This window comes from Carya illinoinensis, chromosome 9 (genome assembly GCF_018687715.1).
Source record: "Carya illinoinensis cultivar Pawnee chromosome 9, C.illinoinensisPawnee_v1, whole genome shotgun sequence".
Classification (NCBI taxonomy): Eukaryota; Viridiplantae; Streptophyta; class Magnoliopsida; order Fagales; family Juglandaceae; genus Carya; species Carya illinoinensis.
In genome coordinates this window covers 8,142,614-8,166,275 of record NC_056760.1, presented here as the reverse complement: position 1 = coordinate 8,166,275, position 23,662 = coordinate 8,142,614, and the positions used below count along the sequence as shown (strand labels likewise).

At 35.2% G+C, this 23,662-nt stretch overlaps 3 protein-coding genes across 6 annotated transcripts; all 3 read left to right on the top strand.

The window, feature by feature from the left end:
- Nucleotides 1–414: 414 nt before the first annotated feature.
- On the top strand, nucleotides 415–8,250 carry LOC122276239 (proteasome subunit alpha type-2-B). The gene is made up of 11 exons (XM_043085813.1): nucleotides 415–611; nucleotides 707–783; nucleotides 1,693–1,757; nucleotides 2,288–2,334; nucleotides 3,131–3,206; nucleotides 3,735–3,802; nucleotides 4,818–4,887; nucleotides 5,669–5,754; nucleotides 6,385–6,447; nucleotides 6,881–6,946; nucleotides 7,889–8,250. Exons 1-11 carry the CDS (start codon nucleotides 571–573, stop codon nucleotides 7,935–7,937), a joined length of 708 nt encoding a protein of 235 aa, XP_042941747.1. The 5' UTR covers nucleotides 415–570; the 3' UTR covers nucleotides 7,938–8,250.
- Nucleotides 8,251–9,056: 806 nt separating this feature from the next.
- On the top strand, nucleotides 9,057–12,494 carry LOC122276240 (glycine cleavage system H protein 2, mitochondrial-like). Its single transcript, XM_043085814.1, has 3 exons — nucleotides 9,057–9,325; nucleotides 11,396–11,655; nucleotides 12,132–12,494. The coding sequence occupies exons 1-3, from the start codon at nucleotides 9,247–9,249 to the stop codon at nucleotides 12,258–12,260; spliced, it is 468 nt and encodes a 155-aa protein (XP_042941748.1). The 5' UTR covers nucleotides 9,057–9,246; the 3' UTR covers nucleotides 12,261–12,494.
- A 1,938-nt stretch (nucleotides 12,495–14,432) lies between these two features.
- Nucleotides 14,433–22,463, top strand: LOC122276620 (chaperonin 60 subunit alpha 2, chloroplastic). Of its 4 annotated transcripts, none has more exons than XR_006228912.1 (10): nucleotides 14,436–14,576; nucleotides 14,658–14,832; nucleotides 15,381–15,502; nucleotides 15,605–15,812; nucleotides 15,899–16,044; nucleotides 16,681–16,987; nucleotides 18,338–18,588; nucleotides 19,528–19,728; nucleotides 21,481–22,009; nucleotides 22,256–22,463. XR_006228912.1 is itself a non-coding variant. In XM_043086488.1 (9 exons), exons 1-9 carry the CDS (start codon nucleotides 14,493–14,495, stop codon nucleotides 21,766–21,768), a joined length of 1,782 nt encoding a protein of 593 aa, XP_042942422.1. In that variant the 5' UTR covers nucleotides 14,433–14,492; the 3' UTR covers nucleotides 21,769–22,141. The 4 variants fall into 4 exon arrangements, 2 of the variants coding, with proteins under 2 accessions (XP_042942422.1, XP_042942423.1); XR_006228911.1 differs by having other exon boundaries at nucleotides 21,481–22,026; XM_043086488.1 differs by lacking the exon at nucleotides 22,256–22,463 and having other exon boundaries at nucleotides 14,433–14,576; nucleotides 21,481–22,141.
- The last annotated feature ends 1,199 nt before the right edge of the window (nucleotides 22,464–23,662 follow it).

Below are 23,662 nucleotides of genomic sequence, written 5' to 3'. Positions count from 1 at the left end.
TAAATTGATTTGAAAGATAAATTATATAAATTAAATCTTACCATTTAAGTGATTGGATGATATATTTTATATACTGATTTGAGAATATAATAACTCATACATTACAAGCGAGGGTTTATGAATAATGATACTTACACAACATATTTCAAAATATATTTCACAATATATGTTTTTTGTAAAATGATGTTAGTTTTATAAAGCATTTTACAAAAATATCCATACTTTTAAAATATTGTTGTATCAAGTATTGTGAAAAGTTACATTTTTTTTTTATCAATTTTTTTTTTGCGTCAACATAGAAAATTAATGATTTTTCGTTATGGGCCGGGCCGATGCGATGAATCGAATAACTGAGCCCATAAGGATTCCGGGCTGATCCTCACAATAGACCCCCAACATCTTCTCCTCCAAGAAATCCTCCGATTATTCTCACGGGACAAAAAGGAAAACCCCCAAGAAATCCCTCACACCCTCCTTTTCTTCTCTCTGAAACAGATCTCTAAGGCTAAACTCTCTCTCTCTCTCTCTCTCTCTCTCTCTCTCTCGCTCTCGCTCTCTCTCCGTGACAACATGGGAGACAGTCAGTATTCCTTCTCTCTCACCACTTTTAGGTCAGTACAGTATATATTTACATTTTGATCTCATATTCATTGTTTCAAATGTTTGTTATTTTTTTATTTATTATATGTATGCTGTTGTCGAGTAGTCCTTCAGGGAAGCTAGTGCAGATTGAACACGCCTTGACGGCGGTCGGATCCGGCCAAACTTCTCTTGGAATTAAAGGTAATTTGCCTACTTTTTGTTTCACCTTCGTTTCCATTGTTTTATATTTTATTCTGGAATTTCGGGTTTGGTTAATATGCTTGCCAAGTATTTTCAAAACTTGCCAGAACAATAAATTCCGGGTTGTTTTATTGGCACCCTTTTGATTGTTTTCTATTTGAAGATTGAAAATATTTGTGCAAGTTCAAGTTCATTGTGCTGGAAATATTGGTTTGCGTTGACAAGTCTGAGATGGATCGTGGATTTATTTGTTCGCCATTTTTTATAAAAATAAGAAAGCCAAAATTTAGCAAGCATTTTGCCAAGGTTTGGTATTTCTGGTCATATCCAAGTATGGAATTGGTGGAAATTTTGAAATTTTAAACAAGTAGTTATTGGTTATCACTTTGAGAAAGATTTCAAATTAGAGCGTAGATTGTACGGTGAGTTGCAAATTTTGCCAGGTATTTTGTTGAATTTAAACAGCTGACTGTAGATATAACGCTCTAATGGAAGGCCCAAATCACATGGCCTATACTCCAAAAGGACTAGTCAATAATACAATTGGAGTCCTATTGGAACCTTATAAAGAGTAAGAAGTTCTCATTTCCAAGCAATGTGGGATCCCATACACCACCTACTCTCAATCTTATTATTTGTAATGCCCCAATGGAAGGTCCAAATCACATGACCAACACTCCAAAATGACTAGTCAATGATACACTTGGAGCCCCATTGGAACATTATATAGAGCAAGAACTTCTCATTCCTAAGCAATGTGGGATTCCATATACCACCTACCTTCAATCTTATCATATGAGGGTATCACAGTAGAACTGAGAGATAATTTTCTTAAAAGTATTTATTAATTATATTTGGTATCTTTACTTATCGGAAAAAATATTTATTGATTCTATGTGGTCATTGCAGCTGCTAACGGTGTTGTTATTGCGACTGAGAAGAAACTTCCTTCTATCTTGGTCGATGAATCATCCGTGAGTAACTCTTTATATTTATAATTGTCATATTGATGTTTTGGCACTCATCAGTTTAGTATTTGCTCTCATATTGGGCTATGGTAGATAGTTCTTGTGGTATTATAGACATGGTCTCATATCACTTCAAAGGAACAGTGATAAGCTTGTAGACCATTTAGTATGAACTTAAATCTTAAATGAATTTTCGTTTTTTTATTATCTTCAAATTTAAAACACTTGATACACTTTGATATAATAACAAATTTAATGCACCTTTTTTTTTTGTCCTTTCTAAAAAGAGTTGCTTCATTAATGATTAATGTTATGTGAGCACTGCATTTTATTACTTGCACCTCCATGAAGTGTGGGGCCCAACCGTTTTATCAATGATGCTTATATTTTTAATGGGAAGCACACGTCGCAGATTAGGATGAATTCAGTAGGTCAACTGTACAATATTTCTTTTAGTATCACCCTCATTAATTGTTTGATGGAGCGAGAGGAGTTTGGAATTGGCTGTCAATAATATGCAGTTTGTTTTGTTCCAGGTCCAAAAGATTCAGTCTCTCACACCAAATATTGGGGTTGTTTACAGGTTTGTCTTCTGTGCCTCTTTTTCTAACTTTGAAGGTTAAATTTTCGTATTCTTGTTAAGGCAGTTTTGTTGCATCAAATGTCTAGTGCTAGTTGTAAATTTGGAACTTGTTTGGTTTTTTCTCTTTTAACATGGCCTCTTATTTAAAAGCTTCACAGAATTTTCTTTAGTTTATTATTTATTTGATAAGAACAAATACAAAGTTTGTGTTTCAAGCTTTATATTTGCGAGAGGAAAGTTTATTTTGCTTAAGAATGGTATTAATTCTTTAAAATGGTAAGACTGAATACCTTTTTTTGATGTATAAAAAAAGACTGGTGTTCAGTCTTACCACAGTGCTGAAATCATTTACAGACTAGATCTAGATGATTGGTTAAATGACATATAAACCCTAATCACTTCATATTCTAGCATGGGTTTGGCTTTGTGGCTCCTACAGATCACCCAACAACTTGATCTGGCATTATTTTCTAACATGGACACCTCTAAAGGTTGAAGTGTCTGTGTTGGCCACCTAAATGCAATAAAGGAAAATGGGAACACAGTACACACATTGAGTTAACTAGAAGAAGGTTGAAGCCTGGAAAACTGAGCTGTTCTTTTTAATTACTGAGATTTCATGATTAGAAAATTTTGGCTCCCAAAAAAGGTATCTACACATTTTTAGCACTTCTACCTGAGACTCCATGAAGTGCTTGTTTGCAGCCAACATGCATAGCCTTTCTTATGTTATTTGGATTTTCTTGCCTATTTTTTAAGTGTTTGAATTTCAAAATAAATTAATTTTCTCCTGCAGCGGTATGGGTCCAGATTTTCGAGTTTTGGTTCGAAAAAGTAGGAAGCAGGCTGAACAATATCATAGATTGTATAAGGTATTTGTTTTTGTTTTTTGTTTTTTTTCCTGGCGTTTCTCTCATTTTTTCTCTCCAATATGTTTAAAATAAGTTAATAACATGACCTATCACAAAATAATAATAAGTTAATGACATGAAAACTGTTTATCACCATGATGCAATCTCATAAAACATCAGTGGCTTGCTTTCCTTTTTTATTTATTTTTTATTTACTTATTTTTTTTATAATCTACTTCCTTACACGTATATGTTGCTTAAATAGTGTTTTTGTTTAATTGCCAATGGCCTTATTCATTTTTTATCTTGTTTGGGTCATGATGACGTGTTCATGAAGATTTTCCTTAAAATGTAGTTGTCATGGTTGTAGGGCAATTCTAGCATTTGTTGGTACTTAGTTTTGTGATTGTCTTATCTTGCCCTTTGCTAAATTAATTTACAGTTTGTAGTAGAAGAATTTGATTCCTTGTTAGTGTATCTTATTAACTCAATTGCATGCTTTTGTATGCTGTAAAAACTGTAACTTGTGTGCAAATGTCATGATTGTAGGAACCAATTCCTGTCACTCAACTTGTACGTGAAATTGCAGCCGTTATGCAGGAGTTCACTCAGTCTGGGTACTCAACATACCCTTTATTATGATATCAAATGGTTTACAATCATTTTTGGAAAGTCCTCAGTTAAAATTTTAGGACTGAAAATCTTAGCGCCCGTTGACAACCAATGGATCCAAAGTCTACAAGAATACTACACGGGCTGATAGAGCTTAAAAAAACTTTTTTTCATTGATGTATCTATCGCTAATCAGAATTGATGACTTTCCCATAAACCAGTCCTTTGTATTGATGAAAATCCTATCAATGATACTTCAATTATATTGAACTTAATGCCAATCTTACATGACCATCTGAACTGAGTTCATCAAAAGAAAGAGGAAGAAAAAACAGAAGTGATTAACATGGAAGAAAAAGTTGTATGCCCTATGAAGGAAGACTGTACTGAAAGAGAGATACATTAGTGTTTGGAATCTTGAAAATTAATTGGCCAATGGTCACCTAAAACTCTCTTATTTTTTATCAAATGTATTAACCATTAGCAGAAGAGATTAGGTGCTATCCATTTGGGAAGCATTGTCCCAAAATTAGGGAGCTCTGTGCTGCTTTGTGTACATTGGATGAAGAAGTGACGCTGCATAAGCACAAAGCTGGATATGCGTTTTTTTCCTTTGGTATAGAGTAGACGCTTAACTCTTTTCCAGAACCTGTGGTTTTGGAATTTTTAGCCATAATGAGGTTTTAATTACCTATTTTTAAGATGTAAGAAAATAATGCAAGCACTGGGAAATATGAGTTTTTCCCCCTAGAAAAATGCTAGAAATCTAATGCTTGAAAAGCCTGCATTTTTTTCCATTGTTTAGCTTTAAAACTTCGCTTATTTGACTTCCCTATTGCTGACTTTCTTGTTCCTCATGTCATGGCAACAGCTGCCTTTGCATTTGTTATGGGAAATGGAAGTGTAATTAATAAGCTTGAGCTAAATTTGTTCTAGCCTCCGTACCAGGGAAGCATATCTATTTTTTTTCCTGTATTTTTTTGAAGTTCAATATGGTTGGTTCTTTCATTTTCTTGGCAGTGGTGTAAGGCCTTTTGGAGTATCTCTGCTGGTTGCTGGGTTTGATGACAATGGAGCTCAATTGTATCAGGTAATTTCTTTCACTGTTGTGAATAATAATGTTTCCAAACCCCAAGAGGTTGGCCCAAGTGGTGAAGGCCTTGGTCTTGGGGTATTACTCCCTTTAAGGTCCAAGGTTCAACACTTCATGGGTGCAAACAATCCTTTGGGGCCATACCCCTTGGTGAAAAGCCAACGATCTAATCAGTTCCGTATAGGGAAACTTTTGAGGGTGTGGTGCACAGGACCGGGATTTACTCTATAGGGGTGTGTCCGAAGGGCCTTGCCTTGGAGAGGTTCCCCGACTTGAAAAAAAAAAAATAAATGTTTCCAATGACTGGATGCGATTTTTTATGACTTGATTATCTAATTAAAGTCCCAACTCTTGTAACTTGCTTGCATACAGGTTGATTTTTGCACTGAATTCATGAAAATTCTTTTGTCTTTGCTTTATTCAATTTTGAATATAGTTCACTCCTCAAAATAAAAATTTGATACCCCGTTTATCATGAGGCCGGGCGTGTTTGAATTGATTGTGCCGGTGTTCAGTATTTTTTTCATTCTTTTTTAAAGAGTATTTGTTTCCATCTTCTTCTCAAACTCAGAGTTCTGGCTACCTCAGAATGGTGAAAATATTCACTCAGCTTGTTGCACCAAACAGAGAGTATAATTATGATGAAAGAAAAAATTAATTATGAAGAAAAATGATGTATTTTCTTCTATAACTTTGGCATACAAGTTGATTATGAAAATATTGGTCGTTATTTTATATTTTACCCTTATCCAACGCTTATTTTAAAATTTTATCCTAGGTGGATCCTTCAGGTTCATATTTCTCATGGAAAGCTTCAGCAATGGGGAAGAATGTCTCAAATGCAAAAACATTCCTTGAGAAGAGGTAATTGAATTAGGATTTTATTGCAACTTACATTTTAAAAATGGTGGTGGCTCTTTCTTAGTATTAACAATGAACTGATGTCGAAGGAATGTTAATTCTTTCACTTGACTTAAGTTTGTGATGTTATAAATTTTTGATCAATTGCATAATCTGGATGAAGGTTGTCCACTTTCAGTCTTATTTTATGATGGGCTGAATTGAGATTTTAACTCCAAATTTCTGGCACCTACAAAGGAGGGCTTATTAGTACCTCATATATGTTATCTGAAGTTCTCCGTTTGAAATTGGCTTTAGGGTTTATATGATCCTTGGTGGCCTTCTGGCTAAGATCAAGTGTAGGGTTTATATCATCCTTCGTGCTATGCCTTCGACTAGTCCAATATTTATTTTTGGCTCTGCAACCAGCATACTCTACCCAACTGTCAAACAACCCCACCTAATTTCTACCAATGTTAAATATGATAATTTCTTTAGTAATTCTGAGTTTGTGGGAGAAATGTAAACCAACTAATGTTTGATGGTTTTACTCAACTTTCACATTTGTCCCCCCCTACTGTTTTGTTCACTATCCCAATTCTTTTAAGGATGACTTGATTTCAATTAAGTTGACTATATTTCCATGCCTTTTAGGTATACTGATGATATGGAGCTTGATGATGCTGTGCATACTGCTATTTTGACGCTGAAGGAGGGGTAATAATGCTGACTTTTCTAAATGAAATTAATTGATTAGCTGAGGATGGTTCAAAGTCAAAACCGGACATCTAAAACATAAAATTGTAAAGCTAGTTGGTTTACTCCCACGAGGAATGGGCCATTGAATTTTAGTTTTAAAATGTATAATAAATGTGAAACGGTCTATCAATCCTACTTATCAAAGTATATATCTTGTAAGAGAAAAGGAGAAATTTTAAAATTCGGATTAAACATAAATTATTACAGATATTGTTTTTTATCAGTAAACAAAATTTTATTGATATAGAAATAGGCAAGTGCCCAAGCACATGGGACATATACAAATTAGTTTGCAGGGTACTGTTTGTTTTCAGGAGGTCATTGGTCAAAGCTTGTTTGTTTTCAGGGTACTGTTTTTGTGTCATAATTAGTTGCTTGTATTTTGGTTCAGTTTTGAAGGACAAATTTCGAGCAAAAACATTGAGATTGGAATAATCAGCACTGACAAACAATTCAGGTAAGCGCTTTATTCATTCTTCACGATGCTTGTAGATAGTATTACTCTGAGGCTCTGACATGGTGACATGGCTTACGTTTGTATGAGTTAGTGTCTTAGTGAGGACATGATGCTGGTTTTAACCCCTAGAGGTTGGCTTAAGTGGTAAAGACCTTGGTCTTGGTGGTACGCTCTCTCTAAGTCTAAAGTTCAAGTCATCTTGGGTGCAAATAATTTTTAGAGGCCATCGGACTGGGTGAACTTCCCCTTGAATTATCCGAGGTGCACTCATGGAAAATTCCTTGCCGAGGGCATGTGTGCACCCCCGGGATGAGTCGGGACTTTGTTCTTGAATGCTTGGGTGGGGCTTTCAATGTTAGCCTTATCCATGTCTTCAGTTGTTGTGGTATTAAATAAAATCTCAACTTTCATGATTTCTTTGTAACCGTTGCTAGTTCCTAACTAGGTGTAATCACATGTATACTTTATGTGTACTTGGGTTATGCCTATTCTATATCAATAAAATATCTTGTTACTTACTAAAAATAAAAAAATGAAGTCACCTATTTCCATGGGAACACTTAAAATAGTTCCGTTGACAAGACCACGAACTTCATTGGAGTTCCAGATCATACATATTGTATACGTTGGTATATAATCCACAGACACGGCGAGTTATTCTCAAATCATTTGTTAATAAACATGCAAATTCCTGAATGACAATGTATGCTGCTTCTTTGTCATTGCTAATTTCAGATTGGCAACATAAAGTTTCTTTTCCTTTTTCTCCTAAATTGCATTCTCCCCGCGAAAACATACTTCTTGTTGTCTTCTCTACCTACATAAGATGGTGCCCCTCGTTAACTCGACTTTATTCATTCTCAGTCCTTACTGATTTTCTGATTAAAACGTTTTTTCCAAATACTGGGTTACTGGATTAATTCTCGTGCTTGCTTTTTGCAGAGTACTAACCCCGGCCGAGATAGATGATTATTTAGCTGAAGTGGAGTAGCTTGCTGCTTGCTAGTTCCAGCCGGCTAAGAATGGACTTTATGAATCAAACTTGTGTTCCATTTAACAGGGGTGATCAACTTGATGTTAGATTTTAATCTTGTTGCGAATTGATAGGATTGAATTTCCAACCTGTTTGAATTGAAGCAGCAAAGCTGGTGAGCTGTTGGACTTTTTGTCCCCTCTCAGTGTACGGCTGATCTCAGACTGGCAAATACCTTGTCACCCAAAACTTCTCATCAAGAATGGCTTTTGACTGTTTAATCTCTTCAATTATGAAAACTATCTGAAGGGTTCTTGTAGTTTTATGATAACACTAGCTCAATTGGTCTCCAATATTTCATTCAACATAAGAAGAAAAGGCAAGATTTTTCTAAAATTAGGTCTCTCAGTTTAATTTCTTTGCCGTTCTTCTATATTTATTTTTCTAAAAGCAAGATTTTTCTAAAATTAGGTCTGTTAGTTTAATTTCTTCCTCTGCAACATAAGAAGAAAACCCATCCTAGAATTTGACGTCATTTTAAAATATACCCTGAAGTTTTGGTCGAATTAATATCTACCCTATAATTTTAGTGCTACTCTAATTTGAACCATTACCAAGTTTTGATTAACTAAAAGTGATATTTATATTGGTGCCAAAAGATTTTTTAATGGGTAATTGGATGCTTTTGATACAACCCAAATAGGCTAAAATATTTAGGAAAAATGAATTTAAGCGAAAATTCTAATTGATCTGTGCGTTTTCAATGGATTAAAACACTACTTGACGTTTAAGTGAAGGGGTCGTTGGCGTCTGGAGATGCAACTTAAGTACTGCAATGCAATGATTTTGATATTTTAAAATGGAAATACACATAAACATTTATAATTTAATTTTAAATAAAAACCGAAACTTTGGATTTATTGATAAATTGCCACTAATTTATTTAACTCCCCACTGGTATGAAGACAACCTCGGTATTCGGTAGTATGAAAATTCTATAAAATTGTCATATACCACGTGGCGTCAACATCATAGGCCACCACTCCCTCCCACCAACTTCTGCCTAATTGGTGTTTGTTGACACATCGACCCACCACCTTGTATAAACCATTTCTATGGAATATAATTTCCATTGCTAAATTTTATTTTCAGTTAAGGTACCAAAAACAAAAAAATATTACAAAAATATACTAATTCGAAGTGGTCGAGATCCCGACCCTTTGGAACACCACCCACCAACTCTCCAAACCCCACCAACCTTAATAAGAGGAACAATATCGTAGTGTGTTGCGAAAAGAAAACAGGGTTTTGTTATTGGTTCCACGCTATGGCTTCCAGGTTGCTGTGGGCTTCAAGAGCTGCCTCATACCTCAGGATCTCTGTGTTCCACAGAGGCTTTTCTTCTGGTATATCAGACTTTTCTTTCGTATTGTCCTTTTCGTGTTGATGGGTTGTTGCTTATTTGCTTTCCTCGTGCATATATTGATTGGTAAGAAGATTAATATTTGTACACGTGTGGTAGGCTTTGATGTGTAAGTGGATCTCTCATTTGTTAAAATGCTTGATCTATGACTCCTCCTGCAGAACATGCTTTGTTTTTGTAATGGTGTTGTTTGTTTTTGTCGTTGGTGTCGTATTTGCCTAGTTTTGGATGTTATTACTGCAGAGATCAATGAGTTTTTGAATCTCCTCTAAATCCAGCGATTTCTCTCTGCAAGTTTTAGTCGTTGTGGTACTTCTTATAGAGCCGTCAGTCTCTCTGTTGTGCTGCGAAATTTTTTTCGATTAATCTTAGGCAAATTATTTCTACAACATTTTCTTTTTAATGAAGAATGATACTTAAGCCATTGTCTGTAACATTTTATTTTGCAAAATGAAACATTTTATGTTGGTGTCAGAACATGATCTAGGCGACGATGGTGGAAAGAGTGGACTGTCGTTAGATCTCCTCTTCTGCGTACTCCTGTGGACCTGGGTGTGCTTTGCCTCGTTAATCTACCATCAGAATCAAAAGGGAAATAAAAGACTTTAAAAAAACAATATTTTCAGAGTGTGAATCGGAAAAAAGGGCTAGTGTACCCTAGCTCGTGTAAATACTAGCTAGGGAAGACTTTAATAGGTAGAATGAGCAGTTGAGTTGGTTTCAATGGTGTGTTAGATGGACTCTCTATTCATGGCAGTTCAATGCATTTCATTCATATTGACGTTGTTGCATGATGTCACTTACGCATATACATACACAAGTGCTTCTGCACATCAGATAACCTTTACGTGTACCAGCATTATCGGTAGAAAATTTGAAATAAGCAAGTCAGATTTTGTCAAAATCTGGTTGAGAATTTCAAGTTGCTTGCATGTTGTATAACATAATTACCCAGAATGCTATGGGTTCCAAATTGGATCGTTGCAACTACGTTGGGAGAAAGTGTATAGAAGTAAAATGGCTCATCAGTATCCCACGTTCAGAAAGTTTTACTTGGTTGTCATTAGACAATAGAATGCACCATAAAAAGGCATTACCTGAAGACCTTATAAATGAAGACCTTTAATTTATAAGACTTTGGAGAAAGTATGTAAAGACAATAGACTGTTTTGTTTTTGGTGCTCATTCATTAATTTGAAGGACTTACTTATAAACAAATAATTTGAAGGGCTTTTTCATATCAATATAAGCAGTGAAAAAGCAGAATTTATTTAACGAAAATGTAACCAGATTACTATGATTTATGGCATGTCAACAATATAAGGATTACTGAATATTTTTAACGTTGTTTGACTCATTGAATACAATACATTGAAATATAAAATTGTTTGTTCAGGGAGATAGAATAGCTTCATCTGCCAAGAAGGCATTTTATGGCTGTAGAAAGTATTTTGGATGCTTCAGCAAGCATATGAAGAGAGGTTCTGGTTTTGTTGATGTGCTCTTCTCTTTCAATGCTTTTGTTGGAGTTTTAACTTCTCACGTGAAGTTATCTAAAAAAATATTTTAAAATAACATTTTCCCCTATATGTCTACTGTGGTGCATTTGGAGGAAAAGTAACGATCGGAACTTTAAAGAAAAGGAATGCTTATTAAATGAACTTAGACTTATACAAGACAATTGCTATAGATTTCAATGGACCCGACTTTCATGATTTTCTTGTATCTGTCGCTAGTTCTTGAATAAGTGTTTTCTCTTGTATAACTTGGGCAATGCCTATTTTCATTTCTATTAGTAAAATTTCCTTTGCCTATAAAACAAAATGAGATGTCTAATATATGTCAGACTTAAAGATTAAAGATGTTTTGCTCACGTACAATGATCAAGTTCATTGATTTTGCTGTCTGCTGTAATATCTCTTTTTGTTTTATCACTTCTGTAATTCTGTTACATTTAATTCTGGGAAATCTGGAGATGCTTATTTCTTTCTTGGATCACGAGAAGTTGACCTGCCTATTGTTCCTATACTTTTCTTACTTACTTTACGTGCAGTTTTGAAGGATCTCAAGTATGCGGACTCTCATGAGTGGGTGAAAGTTGAGGGAAATTCTGCTACCGTTGGTATCACTGATCACGCTCAAGATCATTTAGGTGATGTTGTGTATGTTGAATTACCAGAAGTGGGGGCTCCTGTAGAACAGGGAAGCGGCTTTGGTGCAGTTGAAAGTGTCAAGGCTACCAGCGATATTAATTCTCCTGTTTCAGGGAAAGTTCTTGAAGTTAACGAGGAGCTCAATGACTCCCCTGGTCTTGTGAGTCTCTAGTTCTAATTTGAGTTGCATTTCTTTTTGTGACTTTTTTCTTATTCTCTTTTGGCCTGGATCAATTCAATTGAATTCATAGATTGAAAATGGAAAGAAAAGATGGGACATTTTTCTTTTCATATTTATGAAACTCATTATCTCAATGTTACAAATCATCTAGGGAGCCATACCAGAGTTTCAGTATGGTGCCGGCTAATCATATTCTGAGTTTGGTTTTTGCAATTGTTTAGGCTGTAGCAGTGGTACCCCAGCTTCTGTTTATTTAATACACATGAAACTCCAAAGAAGTGCACCTGAACGTTTTTCACCTTTCTTTTCTAATTTAGGTAGATGGTGTTCATCACGTTGGAAATTCTTTAGCTTTTCTAGTTTTCTACCTTGGGGTAGTTTTGATTATACTTATGGCATCCAGAATATGTTTTGTCCCTCATTTTTATATTTCCTTTGTGGTCATCTCTAAGTAGGTTAACTCAAGCCCATATGACAAAGGATGGATTATTAAGGTCGAGGTGACTGACAGCGGTGAATTGAAGAACTTGATGGATGCAGATCAGTACTCCAAGTTCTGTGAAGAAGAAGATGCAAAGCACTGACTAACTTTGGTCATGAAAGAACTCTCAAGTACTTCTTATGGCGGCATTGTTTCACCGATGATTACGATAAATCAATGAATCCGAATGGTGCAAAGTGCACATTTTCTTTCTTTATTCTTTTATCCAAACGTGTGCTTTTACTGCTCTTCTTTTGTGTCCTGAGAGCTATGAATTTAGTGGCTACTTTCTATCTTAATTAAGCGAATAATCAATTCAGCTTTGCATTTGATCTTACGATCTGGCTCGCTCTTGTGAACAATTTCTCACTGGCAGCTAGTGCTAGCTCTACTGATATATTCAAGGCGATTGATTAACATACTTAAATGCATATTATTTTGTGCCGAGAAAGTTATGCAGCATGAGGGATTCCATTTTCTTGATGCATGGAAAAGGTTTTCTCGTTGAAAGAAGTTAATCAGGGTGGATAAAAAGGATAGCTTATATGTGTTCATGTTGTCTGGTGGGTTGGATTGACAGAATATAGTGTTCCTTTCTTTCTTTCTCCAAACAGTATTTTCTACAAAAGAGATAGAGGAGGAAAACATTAATTTTTTTTGGAAAATAAAAGATTGCTCGAAAAATGATTTCAATAAAATAGATTAAAACAAAAAAACCAAAAAGAGAAAAAAGTGTAACGTGACAAATCATACTCATCTTACTATGTAAAAAACTATATTTTGATCCCTCTTGAATTATCTATCATTTGAGGAAAATATACATCATTGATGTGATTGTTAATATTTTATAATAATGATAGGCTTATTACTTCTTACCATCCTTTTATTATTTTTTTAATTTATTTTATTATTATTTTCTTTTACTTAATAGTTAAATAATTGAGTCACTACTTATTAGTGAAGTTGTATATTTTTAAATTTTTTTCTTAATAATTAAGGATATTAAAAAATACTTAAAAAAATTCAAATACAACAATAAATGAGTGATAAGAAATAATAAGTCTAGCATTATCCTTTTATAATATATCAAGTATTATTTTGGTAAAAAGAAATTGAGAGTTCTGAAAGATGATACAAGACAAGTATAAGACAACTAGCTTTAGCGGATTAGTTTGTTTATACATAAGAGATATGATAAAAATTAAATAAAATATTTATTAAAATACAATTTTTTTATTTTTGTTTGAAAAAATTATTTTATTTATTATATTTTATGGAAGAATTAAAAAATTATAATGATAAAATAAAATGTAAAAGTTTTAAGCTTGAAACTTCGCACAGACATATGGCTAAAGCTAGTTGCAGATTTACCTCAGTGACTTCGAGTCGGTTCTCCTCCCATAAACACTTGAAAATCTTTGGCATTCAAGAAACCGTGTTCCCTAAAAGCTAGAGGAGTAATGTTAAGTATATTTATTTTTGTATATTTTTTGTGTATTTTATTGATATAATTAGTTGGATTAATAATTTTTTAATATATAATTAATTATATTAATTAAGTGTATAAAAAATATATATAAAAGTGGCTGAATATAAATTGTTTAAAGTCAGAACAATCAAAATTGAGGCAAAGACAAAATTTTAGTGAAATTTTGTTTTTATTTATTTTAATACAATAATTTAATAAACTATTATATTGAATATAAATACCATAAATTTTTAATTTTTCTTAGTTATGCAATTATACACTAATCATTATTTGTTTTTGTTGATCTTTATCTCTTAATTGCACTGATGTGATAATCTGCGTCATTTTTTTAAAATAAAATAATTTATTTTGATCAATAATATAAGTGAAATATACAAAAAATATGTAAAAGTAATTGTAAATAACATAACTCTTAAAGTTCATCAGTAACTATTATAACTACAAGTCTTTTGATACTTTTTTAGAAAAATTTCTTTAGAGTCCTTCTAATATTATTTTTTAAAATATTTAGAATATCAATATTATGAATTTAATATTCGGTTTGACAAGTAAAAATTTTGAAATGAGAATTTTGAATTTTAAGATAAAATATTAAAATATTATTATTATTTTGAGATTTAAAAAAGTTAAATTATTTATTATATTTTATATAAAATTTAAAAAAATTATAATGATGGTACAAGAATTTTAAATTTAAAATAAAAATTTTTAATAATCAAAAAGAGTTATTATTTTTTAATAAAGTTAATTAGGAACTATTATAACTTTATTTATTTAAGGGGCCTTGGGTTGTGTAGGCGCCTTGGGCAATATTGCTTGCCTAGGCATTGAGCCGCCCCTTCTCAGATGTTCGTTTCTTCCTCTTCCCCTTCTCAAATGTTCGTTTCCTTCTCTTCTCCTCCTTTCTTCCCTCAGAAGCCTCTGTTTTCCGTAAGTCTCGTTGTCTATGTGTGTGTTTTTGAGTTGTAGCAAATGTATTTATTACATTTGTTGTGATGTGTTCTGCTGCAGAACTTTTGTAGGAGCCAAAGGGTATCTGGGTTATGGAGAAATCCCCAGATTGTGAGGAACAGCGTGGTCAGAGCAGGTCCGAAGAGGGTATCTTTTGGTAGAGAATGTAGGGAGGCCTTGCAAGCTGGGATTGATAAGCTGGCTGATGCTGTTTCTCTCACCTTAGGACCTAGAGGTATTTTTCGCCTTTTGAACTATCCACCAGTGGCTTTGCCTGCTATATTCGCAGGTTGAGATATTAAAATGAAGTTGCGCAGAACATATCATATTTCTGCCTCTGTTTGTATGGCTTAAAAAGAGTTTAAAAACAATAACTTCAATAAACCATACAAAACGTAAGTTACAAGAAGCTAAAAAACCAAATGAACAAGTGATTTTTACAATTCTCACCTTTAGCTACGTGCTCGTATATTTGGTTTATACGTATGAACATCTGTCAAATCAGTACCAGCCTCAGGACTTCAAGTTTTGTCTCCGTGAACGTAAAAGCGAGAACATAATCATGTGAGGTTCCCATAATTTGTAAGCCTTTATACGTTTTCTGACACTATAAAAGCTGTAATATACTCAATGAGACCTCACAGTGAAATGCTTAAAGAATAATGCGACTTCTTATCTAACAAATAATTTGTTTTGATATGAGGTATTTCTGATCAGTCAACGTCTATATTCTAATAAGGTTTTGATATGAGGTATTGATTTGTTTTAAGTGAAATTTTGTAGGACGTAATGTTGTGCTTTCTGAGTCTGGAACGCTAAAAATAATAAATGATGGTGTTACAATTGCTCGATCAATAGAGCTTTCAGATGCAGTTGAGAATGCAGGAGCGACGCTAATCCAAGAGGTCATTCATGGTTGCTAGATAATTTTATCCTTTTATCTTGTACTGGTGCTTTTTGAGACCCAAGTAGGCATACATATGTAAATCTTCCCATCCTGCTTGCAGGTTGCAAGTAAAACGAATGATTTGGCTGGTGATGGTACAACTACTGCAATTGTTTTGGCTCGAGCAATGATCAAATCTGGGTTGTTGGCTGTTGCCTTTGGGGCTAACCCGATCTCTTTGAAGAAAGGCATGGAAAAGACTGTAAAAGAATTGGTTGAGGTCTTGAAGAAGAAAAGTGTGCCTGTAAAAGGAAGAGATGATATTAAAGGTATTGCTTTTGTTTGTGTTTATAAATAAAACGTGTTTAGTCTGTTTAGTCCAGAAAATCTTGAAATTGTCTTTGCCATCTTGCAGCTGTGGCCTCAATTGCTGCTGGAAATGATGAATTTGTTGGGAACTTAATTGCTGAAGCTATAGAAAAGATTGGCCCTGATGGAGTAATCTCTATAGAGTCATCTTCATCATCTGAGACCTCTGTGATAATTGAAGAAGGAATGAAGGTGATTAGGATGATTTCAAACTAAAAAAATTAATGATGTCTGAGAAGGAACTGATGATAATTTGCATTACAGAATGACCTATATGTATATAAGCATTACAGAATGGATTCGTTTCAGTTTTGCTTTAGCATGAATCTTTGAGTCCCAGTAAATTTTTTTTAGTGCAATCAAAAAGCATTCTATGAGTGAATTCCTTCATAGATAGAGTAAAGTAGAAAGAAATGGGAGTAAGCCGAGATTTGATTTGTAAGAGAAGTGTTTTTATTCTTAGCTCATTCTCACGGTTGGAAAAAGCCAAAGAGGAAGAAGAGCCTCACCTGCCTTCCAGTCCAACCCTGTCCTCCTCTTCACAATTCGAGCCATTCATTGAGAGATGACAGAGCCACCCCTTGGGAAGGGGTTGATTAGGCCGCTCTTTCTTTTTCCTCCATCCAAAAGTTCATGTGTGTTCTATGGTTTAAATGGGTTGGATAGTCTAACTGCAAATATATCTATTGAATTGACTGAAGCTGTGCATTTTTTCCATGTAAGCTTTTTGCTATTAGTTGCCCATTCTTATGTTGTCTGAACTTTATCTTTGATTCATAATTTTTTCTCCTCTTTTCTTGGACTATACAGTTTGATCTTTTTGTACAGATTGACAAGGGCTACATGTCACCTCACTTCATTACCGACCACAACAAATCAGTAGTGGAGTTTGACGGTGCTAAAGTCCTAGTAACGGATCAGAAGATTTTGACTGTGAAAGAAATTGTTCCTTTATTGGAAAAGACTACCCAGCTTAGTGTCCCACTGCTAATCATTGCAGAGGATATCTCCGGGCAAGTACTGGAAACACTGGTGGTGAACAAAATGCAAGGTTTACTAAATGTTGCTGTGGTCAAATGTCCAGGACTTGGAGAAGGAAAGAAAGCTCTGTTGCAAGATATTGCACTTATGACAGGTCAGCTCATGATGCTAAAATTAATATTCCTAATCATTTATTTTTCCATACCCTTTTTATAAGTAATTTTTCCCTGACTCTCAACTATAATTAATTATTATTCTGAATCAGAGGCTGTTTTGATGTCTACAGACTATTGTGCCTATGACCTAGTTCCCATTCACTAAATTTCTTTATTTGTAAGTTTTTGACGTGGTTCAACTTCATGCTGACATGATTGTAAGACATTTATTCTTGTTTTTAGTTTCCTACTTTGATGGCCCTCATAGACATATCAAGAAACTCAGGTATCTGTTATGATACTAGTAAATTAAGATATCTTCTTTGTGACCAGAGGGAAGGCTTTGTTGTCTGCTTTAGTCCAACCGAAGCTCCCTTTCTTCCGGCAATCGCTTACCTGCCTTCAAACTTAAATTTCTAACATCTTTGCTAAGTTTGACGAAATTCTGGAGTCATAATAAACATTATGTAAAGTTGAGTTAGAAAGATCTTTTGTTAAAAGAACCTGTTTGTTTTTATCAGGATATCATTATGGGCCCCTCATCAGAGTCTGTTTTTCTTGTTGAATACAAAGTTGGTAGAACCTAATATGTTTTGTGGCCCTCATTTGTGGGAAATCTTTTTTTTTTTTTTTTATCAGTAAATAGGAATTTTATTAAAAATAAGTGAAGCCAAGTACACGGGACATATACAAGAACCACACCAAGTACATGCGAAGCCAATTTGTGGGAAATCTTATTCCATAATGTTGTTTAAAAACTTTTATTCAATCCTTTACATTCTCAATCATTAATCCTCTGTTTGCTTGTTCGGAAGGAGGGAAAGGAAACACAAATTCTAAGGACAAATGGATTCAGGTACTGAGTATTTCCATATCGATCCATGCGATATTTTTGTTCCAACAATGGGATGGAGAATGGATGTGACAGAGGCTTTCATTTACTGTTTTTACTTTAATTTCAATTTTTTAAATAATTGAAATTAAATACAATATTAAAAATTAAAATATTCAGGAAATTAATATTTGCAGAGCACTTTCCATACTTTTTAGATTTTATTTTCTGACAAGGAGGGAATATAGAAACTGCAAAAATGTAGCTTTCTTTCCAGACCAGTAGAGTACAATAATTTCTATAGGTTTGCTGCTATATTCTTTTTTCTTTTTGTTATTGTGTGCTACAGGACCATCTCTCAAACTTCCCTGGCTGCCTTCTTTTCCACTGGAAAATCAGCATCATTGTCCTATGCCTTTGCAGAGTCTCTATTACATTTTTCATAAATGGTCTTTCTTTAAGATGAGATTACCATTTCAGCTCCTACTTCTCAGTGATCTAATGTGAACATCATTAGGTGCTGATTTTCTCTCGGGAGACTTGGGTTTGACACTTGAAGGTGCAACCTCAGATCAGCTTGGCATTGCACGAAAAGTAATCATAACCAGTAATTCAACAACCATAGTGGCTGATCCAACTACTAAGGCTGAAATTGAGGCAAGAATTTTGCAGATCAAGAAGGATCTAGCAGAAACAGATAATGCATACTTGTCAAGGAAGCTCTCAGAAAGAATTGCTAAACTATCTGGCGGAGTGGCTGTGATTAAGGTCTGCAATATGCAAAAAAATGCCATTTCTTAATGTTATTTTCTGAGAAACCTAGTACAATAGTGTCTTCTTCCTGGGTGGCATGATCACTATTTATCTGCCTTGTAAAATAGTGACAAGGCTTTATATTTGCAATTTTGAAATTTAATTAAGTTGAATCAGTTTTCAAAATATTTCACATTATCATGAAAAGCAACAATAAATTTTGATTATAACTTTAAAGGCCGCTTCTTTTTTGTGTAAATAGGCTCATAATTACAAACGTGTCAATCTTGGACTTATTTTGAAAAATTAATACCTAATTTGGAGGTACAATAATTTGATTCCACTAATTTAACAGCATTTCGTGAAGAGATAAAGCTAATGAAAATTCCATTATAATGATATCTCTTAAATCTGATTGAATTCATAAACTTAGTGTTCTCTACTGCAAAAATTTCACCAGTCTGAAGGAATAGGAAAATTTAGTGTAAGAAAATTGTGGTTGAAGGGAGATTTATTACAAGAGGTGAAACAAAAAAGATATGTGGGATGAAGAATATATGACTTATCAAAAAATAGTGCCCCTAGAGGTTGACTCAAGTGGTCAAGGCCTTGGGCATGGGGTTATGCTTCCCCCAGGTCTAAAGTTCAAATCCCCTTGGGTGCAAACAATCTCAAGGGTCCATTGGACTGGGGGATTTTTCCCTGAATTACCCAAGGTGCACTTGGGGAAAACTCCTTGTCAAGGGCATGTGCACTCCTTGGAATTAGTCGGGATGATGTTCCTGGACACCCAATGCTCCCCCCCCCCCCCCCCCCCCCCCCCAACAAAAAAAAAAGAAAAAAAAGAATTCTATCTGTGATAATTGGAATTTTAGAAGTTCATGCTGACCCTTCAAGACTTCTAGTCATGATTGTTTGCCTATTGTTGTGTTTACTCAAAGTTCATGGAACCAGGTAGGAGCACACACTGAGGTGGAACTTGAAGATCGGAAACTCAGAGTTGAAGATGCAAAGAATGCCACATTTGCTGCCATGGCTGAAGGATTAGTGCCTGGTGGTGGTACCACATATGTACATCTCTCAGAGCTGATTCCCATCATAAAGAATTCTATGGACGATCCAGATGAGCAGATTGGTGCAGAGATTGTGGCAAAGGTGTGGCATCTATTCATTTTTATTTTTGATGGCTTGTTTTTCTTCTCTTCTTAATTTATGTCAGATTGCAAGGATTTGGTTAGAACTGTCCTAAGGTGGCCTTCATCTAATACCGGGCATATTTGTTTAATTTGAATCTAGAGACTCGCTATGGTGAAGAGAAATAAAATTGAAAATATGCGCCCCAAGTTGGCCTTTTTCTGATTCCTTATGTTATTGTAGTTGCACTGAATCACTAACCAGGATATGAGAGTTGCCTTGAGAATGAACTCGAGCCTAAGCAGCTTCTGTGCCAAACTGTTGGCAGGTCCATTTGATTGAGTTTGACAGGACTTTTTGAAAACCTGTAAATTTGAAAAAATAAGCTCATTGACTCAATGGCTTTGATGCTAAGCTGATAAAGCTTTACATCTTTAGTGTACTTATGATAACGTTCTTCTCATATGTTTTGGTGCTACAGAACACATTCTTCTCATAGGCTATATTTAAGTTGAAATTTTCTTCTTAAGTGTATTTGTTATAAAACACGTAATTCTGCCTTTAGCTCCGACTATCCTTTCTCCCATAGGAATTCACGGTGACAAGGCAGATAAATTCTCTTTCTTATTTTATTTCAATATACTTTGGTTATTGATTTATCAAAAAAAAATTTGTTTTGGAAAGAGTAGTTAATAAAGATGTTCTTTGAAAATAATGTTCTTAAAGATAGCTGGTAATGTAAGGGACAGACAAAATCTTGGATGGCCAACACCTGCTTGATAGTTCTGACCAATCCCCACCCAAAATGTTTAGTTTAAGCCACTGCTCACATGGTAGCCAAGGAAATCTGTTCTGACAGCGGTTGGGTTGGTGGTCGAAAATCAAGTATCGGAAAACTAACCTCCATCATCTATCAAATAGTTTGTTGCCGGGATTGTGGCAGTGGTTTTAGATCTGAGATTCCTGCTGCTAGACTTGGCGTGACCTGTTTGTGGGATGCAAGATGTCACATCACTACTACCATCAAGTCGCCTCCATCGAATTGACCAACAACTGATTGACAGCCATTGATGCCTACTCAGTTCAGACAAACTAAGAGTGTTGGTTATTTCAGGGAGTCCTCCTGCTTCTGATCTCTATCAGTTCGATAGTAAAAAATGACTGGCAACTGCCAGCCGACCTAAAAGGATCAGTCCCCACACCCAGACAACAGAGATTGCCTGGTATGATGGTATCAATTGTGGGCATAGGACTTTTAAGTTGAAAGATTGGGTCTATATGTGTCACCTACAAACTTGCAGTAGTTATCCGTGAGGAAGTTGCAATAAACAGTCAACATAGTTGTTGCTGCAGGGTGGAGATCACCTGGAGTTCTTGATTAAACGATAGGGCATAGAGTGGGAGAGAGATAGACACATGAAGTGGGCACCGAAGGATTTAGAGTTAATTTACTTGGACAGCTATAAATGTTGTGGGGTCTATTTCATATGTTTATCTCTCTAGGTCCTAGAGTTCGGTCAAGAGCTCTTGGGGATCCAAATCTGTTGCTGCAAAGGACAGTTGAGAGAATTAGTTTGTCCCTCGTCTAAAGTTCTGTTCTTTTCTTATAAGCTGTTTCTTGGGGATTGTTGTTTTTTTTTTAATGTTTGAAGTGTGTGGTCAAATAGTGTAAAATTCAGATTTTTCTGCTTAAACTTAGGAAATGTCAATTTACATTTGCTATTTGGCATATTACTTGTCGGATTGTTGAACTATTGCTGATGTTAATTTCAGGTGCTCCTTGAACCTGCAAAATTAATTGCCACTAACGCCGGAGTTGATGGAGACATTGTTGTAGAGAAGACTAGAATTTCTGATTGGCAAACTGGGTACAATGCAATGACAGACAGATATGAAGATCTTCTCAGTGCTGGAGTTGCAGATCCTTGTCGTGTTTCCAGGTGTGCACTTCAAAATGCAGTGTCAGTTGCTGGGGTAGTTCTAAGTACCCAAGCTGTATTGGTTGAGAAAACAAAGAAGCCCAAGCCGCCTATCCCTCTGGTTCCAGGCATAACTCCTTAAAGCAAGCGAAAAAAGAGGTTAGGCTAGATAAAAACTGAGAAGGGATTGTACCAGAATATGCCTATTGTGTTAGCTCAAGACCAAGCTTGTAAATGTGAGTTTGCTTGGTTTATACTTGAGATGTTGAGGTAGCTTTAGAAGCTGTGAAGAGGCCAGGCAAGTCAACTTTCAATCCAAGCCTTTGGATTGCGAGAGCATGAAATGCTGCAGATGGAGAAAAGGGAATGCGTATGGAGTAACGGTCAGTCTTTAGTTCTTGTAAGCATCAGTTTGCATTTTTTGTTGATATTTTGTTCTTGGATTTTTATGTAAATTACAAAACGGAATTTATGCATGCAAGAGCAATGATGGTGGAAGAAGTTTTTTCTTCTTATCTCATATCTCCACAAATCCGCATGTTTATGATCTTGTTCGCATGCATGTTCCAACTACGCTGTAGAAGTTAGCACTATGGACATACTCTGATCTATGATCGGTATTGTTACAGCTGAGGCATGGGATGGGATCAACACAGAAGTTGATCTACCTTATATACTGTCTTAAAGAGGATGGTATATTTCTTTTGTGTTTGCTCCTGGAAATACTGTCATGACTAATATTCCAGTTGGCTCAGATCACATTTTGTATATACAGCAGAGAATGCCAAATTGTTGATTTAAATGGCTATTCCAAACAGCTAAATGTTCCATTTGCTAGTCACTTGAATTGAACCATGTCAAAGTCAATTTACTAGTAAAACCTGCGGCCACTAGTTGCAAATATGGGAAATCTTAGGTTTCAACCTACGGTACCATCCGTAGGATTTTGATAAAGCAACATTTGTTTTGGTAATCATCCAAATCTATTTAACGGAAACAAAGAGGACAAGTTACCCTATGTAGCCTGAAATATCATCAAAACATAAAACAAGAAGTGGCCTAACATTATTATCATATCTAAAGTCTAGTACTCCTATGTTTGATTCTTAATTTGGATGCATCTTGATCTTAAAACAGATTGGCATATATTTCATTTTAATACAGGTAAAGTGCCTATCACAAACAAGCCCATTAATTATTTTCCTCGATCACCTTTCGAGGTCTTCTTATTCTGCTTCCTTCTCCTTTCCTTTTTCGGCCTTGTTTACTTGCTGCAACTTGCAGGCCATGATCTCCTCGCCTGGGATTGCACATCTTCCAAGGCATTCTCCAACACCGAAACCAGATTCTTGAAGTTCTTCTTTGTCACTATGGTCAGCTCCTCTAGCTTTGTACGGAACTTTTTGAGCTTTTCACTCTTTCCCTTGAGGAACTCGTCTCTGTACTCCGCCTCCTCCAGACCCGCGCCATGACCATGAAGCCTCTCTATATAGAAGTTTTCAGACTTTTCATTACTCTTTGCCTTGATCAGGAACTCATGTATGTCCTTTGTGCACTGATGAAGCTTTTCCAGACTATACTCTGCCTGTGATTCCAAGTGCTTAAACAGTCTCTTCTTAGCTTTCTCCTTCTCAGCCTAGGTAGTATCCATATGCATACGTCCACTTGAGGAGTCGCCTGCATTCAATTATCTGCTGTTAGGCCTTTGTAATGAACCAGAGCTGAGACTCGAGTTTCTCATATAAATCACTAATTTCATTCAAGTAATCCGTTTGGATATGATGCAAATCCTTAAGAGCTTGTTTCCTCTGTAATGAACTGGAGCTGAGACTCGAGTTCCCTATATAAATCACTAATTTCATTCAAGTAATCCGTTTGGATCTGATGCAAATCCTTAAGAGCTTGTTTCCACGACAATTCATTGCTTTAGCACTGTTCATGGTAGTTAGTATACCTTTCCTGAGATGTCTTGGTCCTCTCTGTTTTACTCGCATCCTCCAAAACTTGTCTTTCTTGTGGTAAATTTTACAAGCATG